Below are 13,103 nucleotides of genomic sequence, written 5' to 3'. Positions count from 1 at the left end.
TGAACATGCACTCAAGTTAACGTCTGTCAGGGATAAAAAATAAAGCATGGTCGTCGATTGGCTCGTTTTTTTCTCCTGAGGGTTACTTATAATGATATAAAAGTCATATTCAGATGCTCGTACAGGGTTTCATATTGTGACAACAGGGAATGTGCATCTATTTTTGCCTATCTTACAGAAGATAAAGAACACCAATACACTCCACAATCTGATTGATACCCTTCGTAGATAATAGATAGCCTCGTGTTTCGATGCCTTCTCTATCACTCAAATGATTTATAAATCTATTATACCAAACATTTTAAAATCCAGCATATGTATTTCTAAGCAAGACCTACTTTAAATATCGCTTTTGAATCAATACCTTGCCGATTCTGTGTATACATCCTTTTAAATAGACTCGATGTAACAACAAAATGAAGTAGCGAAATGTAGGGAAAAGGCTTTACGAGTGTTACCTGCGACGTAAAACAACATTATATTTTACACCAGGTGTTAGTAAAATGATAAGAAATAAGTCGGCATTTATACATATAACATTACTTCATGGAATAGTACGTAGTCGTGCAAGTATGAGAGGTATGAATACGATAATATGTTCTACGACTCGAACGGCAATCTGTCTTATGTCTGTCTAATGACGCAAACGGCAATCTGTCCTATGTCTGTCTATAATGAAGCAAACGGCAACCTGTCCTTTATCTGCCTTATGACTTAAACGGCAATCTGTCCTATGTCTGTCTAATGACGCAAACGGCAATCTGTCTTATGTCTGTTTTATGACTCAAACGGTAATCTGTCCTATGTCTGTCTTATGACTCGAACAGCAATCTGTCCTATGTCTGTCTTATGACGCAAACGGCAATCTGTTCTTTATCTGCCTTATGACTCAAACGACAATCTGTCCTATGTCTGTCTTATGACTCAAACGGTAATCTGTCTTATGTCTGTTTTATGACTCAAACGGTAATCTGTCCTATGTCTGTCATATGATCCAAACGGTAATCTGTCCAATGTCTGTCTTATGACTCAAACGACAATCTGTCCTGTGTCTGTCTTATGACTCAAACGGCAATCTGTCATATGTCTGTCATATGGTCCAAACGGTAATCTGTCCAATGTCTGTCTTATGACTCAAATAGTAATCTGCCCTGTGTCTGTCTTATGACTCAAATAGTAATCTGTCCTGTGTCTGTCTTATGACTCAAACGGCAATTTGTCCTATGTCTGCCTTATGACCTAAACGGTAATCTGTCCTTTGTCTGTCTTATGACTCAAATAGTAATCTGCCCTGTGTCTGCCTTATGACTCAAATAGTAATTTGCCCTGTGTATGTCTTATGACTCAAATAGTAATCTGCCCTGTGTTTGCCTTATGACTCAAACGGCAATCTGTTCTTTATCTGCCTAATGACGCAAACGGCAATATGTCCTTTATCTGCCTTATGACTCAAACGGCAATCTGTCCTATGTCTGTCTAATGACTCAAACAGTAATCTGTCCTGTGTCTGTCTTATGACTCAAATGGCAATCTGTCCTATGTCTGTCTAATGACTCAAACAGTAATCTGTCCTGTGTCTGTCTTATGACTCAAACGGCAATCTCTCATATGTCTGTCAGATGATCCAAACGGTAATCTGTCCAATGTCTGTCTTATGACTCAAAGGCAATCTGTCCTATGGATGACATCTAGTGTGTTTAATCTACTGCTTGGTGCCAAATATTATATATGTACTAAGGTGTTAGTAACTTAGTTCTGCACTATAAAATATGTTTCCTAATGATATATGTTTTTTATACATATTAATTTCTTATTCATTATTAATATAATAATATATAAATATTGATAAATGGCTTTGATAGAAAATTTATAAATTCAGATAAAAATGAAGAAACTCTTTCAGCTACCTTTTATATGAATAAGAATATTCATAGAATAGGCCTTCCAATTATAATTTTATCTTCACTTCATATTGGATAGGTTACAGCTGTTTCAAGTTTTAAAGAAGTCTTAGAAAAAGGTATATTTTCTAAAAAAAAAAAAAAAGTGTGCTGGGACATACATCATGTACTGTAATTGACAGACTTATTTCTAAAGACATTATCTAAGAACCTTTAAAAGCAAATAAAAACATTATTTAGTCTCAATGATATTATGTGAAAATTACTACAAAAATAAAGAAAGGACAAATACATTGTATATTAAAACCAACGCAAGTGTAAATTTCAATACATGCTTCGCTTTATTAGCTTTGTCAGTTGATATATAAAGGAAATGACGTAAACGTACAAAACAGACGTCTACGTTAATTAATAGACGCCACATTTGGCGCGTAAAAGAAAGTTATAATATTATAGTAAGATAAAACATCTATAACTGTTTATACAATAAAACATGTGTATGTATAAACGTTATTATTTTAAATAGCATATATAATAATTTTCGAAAAGAATTACATAAAATAACTGGATGAAAAGATAAATACATTTTCATAGAGGAACTAGGCTAGTAAATAATTACAACAAGTATGAAATTAACAGTTACTCTTACAAAAATAAAGAAAATTTGTGTACACTGTATGTAAACAAAATAAATACATTTCAATGTTAATACTTTGTATTGTATAGTATATGTCCCACCTGAAAAACTCAGTTCATTTTACTAATTATGAAATCCAATTTGAAAAAGGAAAAAAAAAATTAAAAACTGCTAACATATATGTTGACGAATTATGATATTTTTCATATTAACAATCTAGTCAATCTATACTCTGAACTGAAACTATTGAAAAAAGTGACGATTGCACCAATGTGTTAGTGTGTAGCAACAAAGAAATAAATGTGGTGAAAGTGTCAAAAGTTAAGGCTATAAATTTACAAAGTTTTATCTTTTACAAGTAAATGATATAGTTATATTGAAAGGTAGAAAACTAAGGCAAGATTATCAGTAGAAATATTCATACTATATTATTTTTGTTTCTACATCTGATAAATTTGTCTATAAATTTGACTGTGTATAATTTTTGTTCTATGATTTAAGTGAACCTCCGAGGCAGGACTAATTATGATCCCAGGGCAATGATTTATATAACTTTTGTAGAGGTCCATAAGTAAAGGTGATGCTAACATACCAACAAAGTGACCCTTGGGGCGGGTCATTTTGACTCCAGGGGCATGCTTTATAAAACGTTTGCAGAGGACCACCAGGTGATGCTACATGCCATATATGTAAGCTGACTTAGCTCTGGAATTTCTGAGAAGATCTTTAAAGATATCAGTTTTTTTAGTTTCTGTGACCTACTTATGCATCACACAAAAATGATGTATTTAACTTTTGTAGAGGACCACCTAAAGATCATTCCTGTGAAATTTGGTCCCACTCCATCAGGTAGTTTAGGGGGGATGTAGTTTGAAGAAACTGTGGATAATGATGGAAATTGGACACATAGCCATTGAAAAAGCTGACTTATAAGCACTTTGTGCTCAGGTGAGCTAAAAAAATATAGTGATAATTGAAGATTTTTGTTCTACCAAGATACATAGTAAAATGCGCCTGGAATAATGTAACATGAAGATACTCAGAATTTCAGCATATGTGGGTTTTTTACCACATCTAATTCCAAGGTTCAAACTACATTTTAACTTACTTGATATACAATCTAATAATAAAGCCTATCAGCCTAACACGTGTACATTCATCTCTCTTTAAAAGTTTGTGAAGGTAGTGCATTATGAAGCTAAAACAGCAAGTTTATTTTTGTACCTCGAGATTAGACTGGGGAAAATCCACATTTGCCTAGTTCCAGATAACATCTATTGGCAATAAATCATAAAAATCTGTGTTATGATAAAACCAATATAATGGTTTTGCGACCAGCATGGATCTAGACCAGCCTTAGCATCCACACAGTCTGATCAGGATCCATGCTGTTCGTTCACAAACCCTATAACAGGTAGACAAACTGATAGCGAACAGCATGGATCCTGATCAGACTGCGCGGATGCGCAGGCTGGTCTGGATCCATGCTGGTCGCAAACACATTATGTTGGTTTTGTCGTGACGCGACTCAAATGGTTTTCTTCCATCTTTATTTTCCAGCTCTGTAATAAATCAGAAAACAGAAAAAGTCTATAACCAATATCAATTCGAACTCTTGAGAAAATAATACAACATAATTGATATATTAAATGGGAAGGGAAAGTTTAATAGCTTAAATTTTGTAAAATGTTATATATATATACCGACAATAAATAAATTTTGATTTGATTAAAGTCATACCGATACTGTAAAGATTATAGGATGTCTTTGCAGCTATACCGATGTAGGAAAACCTCATCATTATTTTAGGCATAAGCAGACACTCAAGTAAAACCATCAACCTTATTTCAGCAAGCTACATAGCTTCCTTATAAGAATGAATCTAAAGCTGCAGCAAGATTTGAACCTACAACAGTTATAAAATCTAATCAATATAAAATCCCTAACTATTTAGGTAAAAACAAATTATCACAACATTTTTAAAACATGTTACTATTGCACTTGAGTATATAGCTGATTGATTCACATTAAAATATTGTATTTCAATGGTCTCAATTTATGTGTTCATCATTTCTTTGAGTGCATCACAGAACTTTGTGACACCATCTTGTATCTGTGACTTGTTACAGAAACTTATAGACAACCTGGCACAGTTCTTACAACTTCCTGTTGGTGATGTGCTGTAAATATGGAAACAAAAAAATAATAATTGATTTTACAATTGAAAATGTAGAAAATATATGTGTTTTGGTGAATAAGATATTAATTGAAAAGTATACATAATCACCGTAGGGAACGTGTTACAGTATCGCGTTTTTCGGTTACAGTATAGAATTTTCAAGATGGAGGATTATTTGTTGGGAGGACAGGTAGGTGATTCTTATTCCGGTCCATACTGGAAGTAGTTTAGTTTCTAAAAGATGTTTTTGTGCTTTGCTTGTAAGAAAAAGAATCCGGTATCTAGTCATATATTTCTTTAGACCCTGCACCGCAGATTTATCGTTATATTGTCTCATAAATATGCAGATTTGACAGTTTGAAAATTTGAATCGAGAGACCAACACATTTTTCTGCAATTTCGACATTATTTATGCATGCCTAGAAAAAGTAAATCTGCAAAACGTTAGTCCTTTATGTTAGGAAACGTTTATAAAAGTAAATGACCAGTTGAACCTATTTTCCTGTTCGTTAAATGCGTTTGAAAAAATAAACAATGTTACAGTATAGAGCGAGGTAATTTGTGCAGGGTTACAGCATAGACCTAGCGATTTGTATCCGATTTTGTTACAGTTTATACCCAGATTTCGGTTACAGTTTAGACTTCGATATTTTCTATATATACTTGGTAAAATGTATGAATGTTACATAGACTTTTAAATCTCTGTGAGCTTATTGGCCCGATGGCTATTCGTCCGTCTGTCGTACATATGTGTGTGCAATCTCATCCGCTCAGTAACTACTTGACTAAATGTGATGAAATTTACATGACTTTCTACCAATTAAGTTGTTCAAATGGTTTCGGTTGCAATCGGGGATACGAAAACCCAAAACATAGATTTTGAAAAGAGGCAATGTTTAAAAACCCTTCTCATCTCGAACCAAAAGCATTCAAATCAAATCATGATCATTGCGTCATTTCGAATGCTTCTTTGTTGAAGTTACGATTATTTTGTCATTATTAAATTAAAAGTCGTTTTTCTTTATTTCAGACATCCTGTACCGGTGTATAGCAGTTTTCAATTTTCTGAAAAAGAAAATAATATTGAACGTTAAAGAGTATAAATTAAGGTCAGACAATTACAATATTTTCTCTAGTGAGCCGGATGGAGGTACATAATAGTGACAGAGTCGGGATAAGGCCGTCGACTTCAAATCATCTTTCATTTACTGCTGTAGTTGAAATCCAATCATGACTTTGGATTCTTTGTATGTGAGGAATTTATCAAGCTAATTTACGGAAGGTCGGTGGTTCTAGTCAGGTGCCCGCTCGTGTCTTTAATGTTTAACAAAGGGTATCTTGGGTGTTTCTTTACACTTAAGCAGAAATGTTTTCATATGACTTCAGTGTCGTTGAAACTTAAAATCCAAGAAAGCCAAACGTAACAAAATAGAGTTAAACAGAATCCCTAAAGAAATTCTAACACAACAAAATTGAAAATATTCAAAACCCTTTTAAATACCTACAAAATACATTATGGTAGATGGAAATTCCAACTTAAAATAAAATTAAAGGTTGTAGTATTGCTCACTTAAATACTGTTTAATCATTCTTAGGGTATTGCCTGCCTATTAATTGTGTCTTTTGACAGCTTATCTATGGTATGCAAGCTTCATGACCTCCGATCCCCTCTCAAATTTCATTTTGTTTAGTTTCACTCATTGTATTCTCGTTTAGGGCACACACACTTTTTAACCTGGGGTAATATGCCGCTTTCCACAGAATGGCAATAACGTGACACATTGAAGGTACCATGATAACCGCCATATGAACACATCCACAGATGTTAAAAAATCTGAAGTGTACCAGTTCATGTTTAATGTGAATTCTGCTGAAGCCGGTGCTAGGGGCGTGGACGGTAGCTTGCAGTTACCACTACCGTCCATGAACAGGTTTAATCAAATGGAGCCTGCAACATTTTCATGTTTTCCGTGTTGGACTTCTGTTAAGGATTATTTTTTCTCTATTTTATTACTAATAGGCATTATTATAATGTGTAATGTGTAATGATATCAAGCAATAATCTTTCTTCTCTCACTACAATTCAATAAAAGTTACTGTTGTTGTCGTGAAGTCAATCTGAAACTTAAAGTAAGAAAAATAGCAAACTATAACTTTTCTGCTGAAGAAAAAAAGTAATACAGCCTTTCAAGAATATTAAAAAGGTAAATGCACCATGATGCATTCAAAATACAAATTCACAAGAAGTATACAGTAAAAGAGGAATAAAAATACTTCAAATCTACATACATTTATTTAAGAATTTAAAAATCATTCGTTCATAAACACTAAAAGTTTCACTAGTGATCCGTTATTGGCCAACTCACTGTATTAAATAGAAAGGTATGAGTTATTTCATAAAAATAATGGATACACGAACTTTGTTTGAAATTTGGCAAGTATCTAAACTGTAACAGAAATCTGGGTATAAACTGTAACAAAATTGGATGAAAGTCCCTAGGTCTATGCTGTAACCCTTCAAAATTAACCTCGCTCTATACTGTAACATTGTTTATTTTTTCAAACGCATTTTACCAACAGGAAAATAGGTTCAACTGGTCATTTACTTTTATAAACGTTTCTAAACATAAAGGACAAACGTTTTGTAGATTTACTTTATCTAGTCATGCTTAAATAATGTCGGAATGGGAGAAAAATGCGTTGGTCTCTCGATTCAAATTTTTAAACCGTCAAATCTGCACATTTATGAGACAATCTAGAGATAAATCTGCGGTGCAGGGTCTGAAGAAATATATGACTAGATACCGGATTCTGTTCCTTACAAGCAAAGCACAAAAACATATTTTAGAAACTAAACTACTAGTATAGTATGGACCTGAATAAAAATCACCTACCTCTCTTCCCATAAATAATCCTCCATCTTGAAAATTCTATACTGTAACCGAAAAACGCGATACTGTAACACGTTCCCTACGGTGATAATATAAGACATTTTTAAGTAAATTTGTTTGTTTTGTTTGATTTAAGTCACACATACACTGTACAGGTCATATAGTGCTTTACTGGTGGAGAGTCTGACTGCAGTAACCACTTGACTCTGGGGCCCCTTCAGACATTATTTCAGGCACGAGTAAGAACCTTAGTATGATCATCAACCTTCCGTAAGTTAGCTGGATAGTTTCCTCACATGAAAGAAGCCAAAAAGCTGACTGGATAAGAAACCACAGCGGTGAGGGGCAAGTCGTCCTAAGTCTGGAAGACCTCAACCACTTGGCAATAGAGACCCTAAATTACTGGGCGTTACTAAGTGAACACTAATGAAAAGTTAAAAATGGATGCCATAGTTATGAAACTTGCAAATAAAATGATCCCTCCAAATTATTTATTTTTCTTTTTTCCTATCAATTATTTCATATTTCTATTTCTTTTTGTCAAATATTTCAATGATTAAATATTTTTACAAAATATTTGGGTTTTTTTTATGTTTATTTTATTTTAACTATTTTTAGAAAGTAAAAGACAATTCGTATTTTTTTTCACCTTGCACCAAATATAAAGTTAATTTTATATTTGTCAACAGCAAGCTGCAAAAGTTCCATGGCATCAACATGGGCAGGTAACTCCAGCCATATAAAGAAACCTCCCTCTGGTTTTATATACTTCACTGATTCTGGAAGTTTTTGAGACAGTACTTCACAAGCAACCTGCATTCTCTCCTGGAAAACAAAATAATGTATTATAGCTAGCACATATATCAATTTATCTCAACACATCTTATTAAAGTGATTTTGCTCCATAATGGAAATAATGTTATACCATTAATAATTATGTAAGTGCAAGACAAAAGTTTAATACTTATGATAATTATGTTGATAGTATTTAGTGTTTTGTGTGACAACAAACCACCAAATAATTATATATAGATGTTGTTGTGTGAGATACATACATACATACATACATGATCCAGTATCACATACTCATGTAAAGCAGATAATAAATTGTTCTAAAACAAAATATCATTATTAATCATATAAATGCTCATTCTAAATCACTTAGAACTCAAACATATCAACATTTTTGTTTGTTAAAATGTTATCTTGTAAGAATATCCAAACAATAAGTTTGTATTGGTGCAATCAAAATTTTAAATTACTGTCATTGAGCTTAAAAGGGGTTGTGTAGAAAAAAATTATATCATTGATCTTAAAAGGGGATGGGGTACAGAAATCATATCATTACTGTGTAGTCTTTTCTCAGTAGTTGCACATGTGATGTTAAGAAACCCTTCTTCAAAGCTGTTGCCACAACCTTTGATGTGTAATGATTAAACGAGCCCCCACTCCATGCCACTTTACTGAAAACAAATAAAATAGTAGATCTACCAGTATTAAAATATGATAAAAATAAAAACATTTCAATAGTTATTCCCTTAAATCTTTATTTCAATTTTTGTTTTGCTATTAGTGTATTTTCTAGGACAGCTTATTTTCAAAGTCATTAATTTTCAAGGCATGTTTTTTGGTTATATGTATAATTTAGTCTCAAGACAGTAAGTTTATGCATGGACCTACATTACAGTGTATGTATATTTCTGGTTTATGTTTAGAGCAGAGCAAATCTTTACCTATGGGGAATAACTTTAACCAAATTCAAATTCAAATTTTTTATTTCTCTCAGTGCATCATACATGATACAAACATAAGGTATTTACTGGTTTCCTAGCAGTTTCCGGCCTATAGCAGTTTTCCGACCTTTTATCATTTTCGTCCAGAATAGTCCTCTTTTACTAGTAAAATCATCAAATCACAGAGACATTTGTTTTCTATGCAACACAGCAGTTAAAATAGTACATTGATTTATATTTTTTTTGAAGTTTTTCCTGTTGTTTAAAGTTGTCTTGAAGAACTTGTGACATTTAACAATAAGAAACACCTAGGGAATTCTAGTTGGATGCCCATGTGCAATAACTGAAACCCCATTCAATATAAATCAATAGTTTTGCACAATATATTTGCAGACGACATGGAAAAGTCTAGGAAGTTCGATTTCTTAACCTTGGTTAAAAAAGTAATTAACAATGTTAGATGCGAAATCTTGGTGACAAGAGACTTATTAAATAAATCGATGTGAAAGTAATGAGCTCTTTCAGTCGGACCAGACTAACCTAAGGACAACATTATTGGAGCTTACTTAAAGTCCCTGTAAATGTATCCTTAAATTTTATGCTTTTTTTATGATAGCCCATTTATCCAAATGAAGAATTACCAATATCAGAAGTTAAAGAAAGCATTACACAGATATGGTTGTATTTATCAATTTCTGCAAATAAAGGGAGGTCAATAAAATAAAGTATGTTTAATTTTGTTCTTAAAGGAAACTAACTAGCAATTAAATAAAAACCAAACTGTGAAATAAATGCAACATTTTTTTTTTGTATGTTCAATTTGTTTTTAAGAACACATACATATACATATACTTTTGGTAAATCAAATGTAGATTGTGTCTTTGTATTGACATCCATCATAAATAAAATAATTAAACATGAAAAAAGAAATTAAGGTTTATTCAGCATTTGTTGATTTTCAAAAAGCATTTGACCTTGTCTACATGAAATGGTATTTGGTATAAAATGATAACTTATGGAATTTCTTGTAAGATTATCAAAATATTACAAAGTATGTATAATAGTGTTAAATTATGTGTTCGAGCTTCTGGGTCACTAACTGATTATTTTGATAGCTATATGGGCGTTAAACAGGGAGAACCCCTTTCTCCTCTTCTATTTATATTTTTCGTCAATGATATGAATGATTTTATGGAGAATGAAGCAATTGATGTTTTTACTCTAGATGAATTGCAGATATTTTTGTTATTATTTGCCGATGATACTGTTTTATTTTCTTATACACAGGAAGGTTTACAATTACTTCTTAACAAATTAAACCAATACTGTACTGAATGGGGACTAACTGTTAATGTTGATGAGACTGTCACAATGGTTTTTAAAACCGGCAACAGGAATGATAATGTTGAGTTCTTTTAAAATAATGAATAGATTAAGGTTGTACAAAAAATTACTTATTTAGGTGTCACATTATCAGCAAATGGAAGCTACTATCAAACTCAAAAGGTATTGTCCCATCAAGCGACAAAGGCATTGTATTCACTGAATTCTCTTTTTGATGTAGTTAATCTTGATGTTACTGAAAAAATTAAACTTTTTGAATCAATGGTTTTACCAATATTGACATATGGATGTAAAATCTGGGGTTTTCATAATAGCCCAGACATAGTGCGCGTTTATCTTAAGTTCCTAAAACAGATTTTAGGAGTTCGTCAACAAACAACAAATATTGCCGTTTATGGAGAATTGGGTAAATTTCCATTATCAGTCATTCGTAATATCAGAATAATAAAATTTTGGTCTAGAATTAGGAAAACCCCAGGTACACTTATGTATAAAATTATGTATTTAAAAGACCAGAATGATAATTTAGTCAATGCCTGGACATTAAATGTAAAACGTTTGTTAAATTCGCTTGGTTTACATTATAATATTTGTGGGATCCAAACTTAGTATTAAATAATTCTCAATTAAATAGTATTATACAACGTATTAAAGATCAAAATATGCAAAATTGGTATGCTGAACTGCGTGTATCTAGAAAATTAGAAGTTTATAAAGAAATTAAAACTGATTTTGGTTATGAAAAATATCTTAGTATTATAACAAATGATAAACATAGAAAATCCCTTTCAAGATTTAGATGTTCGGCTCATAGATTAGCTATAGAGGAAGGTCGCTTCAGAAATAAAGATAGAAACAATAGATTATGTGTGAAATGTAATATGAAAGTGGTTGAAAATGAGTATCATCTGTTATTGATATGTCCATATTATTCTGATTTAAGAGCACTTTATTTACCAAGATACTATTATACTTGGCCAAATATAAACAAATTTAAAAGTATAATGACTGCTTCTTCTTAAAACGTTATGATAAAATTAGCTAAATATATTCACTTATCATTTGAAAAAAGAAATACTGTCTAGTTTTCTGTTAATTTTTTTTTTCTTTATTTACAAACAATATTAATCTGAAAATCAATGTTGTATTTTGTGTTTCACTGTTATTTGCCTGTAATTATATCCATCACCATACTTTTCTGTACTTAAATATTATGTATGTTTGTACATGACTGTATTTATTACAAAAATTGTATTTGTATATGCAATGTTTTATGTTAAATTATAAACCGCCATTCATATAACTTGGCGATGAACGTGTAAAATGTTTATGCCAATAAACTATTTGACTTGACTTGACTTGGTGTATGTGAAGATATCAACATTATAGAATATACAATTTTGTATATTCAATGCCAAGGATGTTATTTTAGATTTCTATTTGAATGGGCAATAAATCATCTCCTGGAAACCACCTTGACAATCAACATATTTCTGGGACAATCCTGGATGCCTCCATGACAATCAACATATTTCAGGGACAATCCTGGATGCCTCCATGACAGTCAACTCATTTCTGGGACAATCCTGGATGCCTCCATGACAGTCAACTCATTTCTGGGTCAATCCTGGATGCCTCCATGACAGTCAACTCATTTCTGGGACAATCTTGACTGTCAGAACATTATGGCATGTATAGGCTAAGTTTTAAGTCACAGCAATATAACTGAGTTTATATTGCAAATTAACAGAATAGTAAGATTACATTATTTTCCTTTATGTATAAATGTAAGTAAGTGGGCAAAATGAGTAGAACCACATTTTTCTTTTGGCAGCAGCTAGACTAGTTTCATCTTTTTGTTTACGACAATATTTTCTTGTTTCTCTGGTGGGATTTCAGATCACATAGGAGAAATTGTATCCCCCGGCTGAGGGGATATCCCAAGTATAACATTATGATATGCAAGACATTAGGATAGCCATCTTAACCACTCAGCAACAAAATTGCCATAAAATATGTTTAATACTGATCAGCAATTTTTACGAGAATAAAATGACAATAGTGTACAATTATACTACCTTGTTTCTATATATTTCATGATTCTAGGTGGTGCCTCTATCCAACCCAACCGCAATCCTGGGGCAAGAATTTTGGAAAATGTGCAGTTTGACAAAACATTTCCTTGAAAATCTTCATCTGACCTTGAAAACAAAGAGAGAATTAAAGTACACAAATTCCATGCATGAAGTTGGGTATTAAAAAAAAAGAATTAAAAAATGTATGTAATACAAAGAAAAGATGACCTTTGGGAGTCTTAAAGCTGCATGCTTCCAGATAAGCCAAAATATTTCAAGAACAAGTATTATAGTGATTTTAAGAAAACTAAAAAGACTCATGATAAACATAATAATTTTCATA

General features: G+C 32.2%; 1 protein-coding gene across 1 annotated transcript; it reads right to left on the bottom strand.

The window, feature by feature from the left end:
* Positions 1-4,018: 4,018 nt before the first annotated feature.
* On the bottom strand, positions 4,019-12,936 carry LOC132744549 (uncharacterized; the record flags this gene model as incomplete). Its single annotated transcript, XM_060733296.1, has 4 exons — positions 4,019-4,718; positions 8,258-8,433; positions 8,957-9,071; positions 12,764-12,936. Coding segments are annotated over 4 exons (588 nt in total), but the record flags the coding sequence as incomplete, so codon positions are not given.
* Positions 12,937-13,103: the final 167 nt, after the last annotated feature.

Source organism: Ruditapes philippinarum, unplaced genomic scaffold, assembly GCF_026571515.1.
Source record: "Ruditapes philippinarum isolate M1 unplaced genomic scaffold, ASM2657151v2 ctg10725_1_1_1_1, whole genome shotgun sequence".
NCBI lineage: Eukaryota > Metazoa > Mollusca > Bivalvia > Venerida > Veneridae > Ruditapes > Ruditapes philippinarum.
Note: the sequence above shows the minus strand (reverse complement) of the source record. Positions and strands in the feature narration are given on the sequence as shown.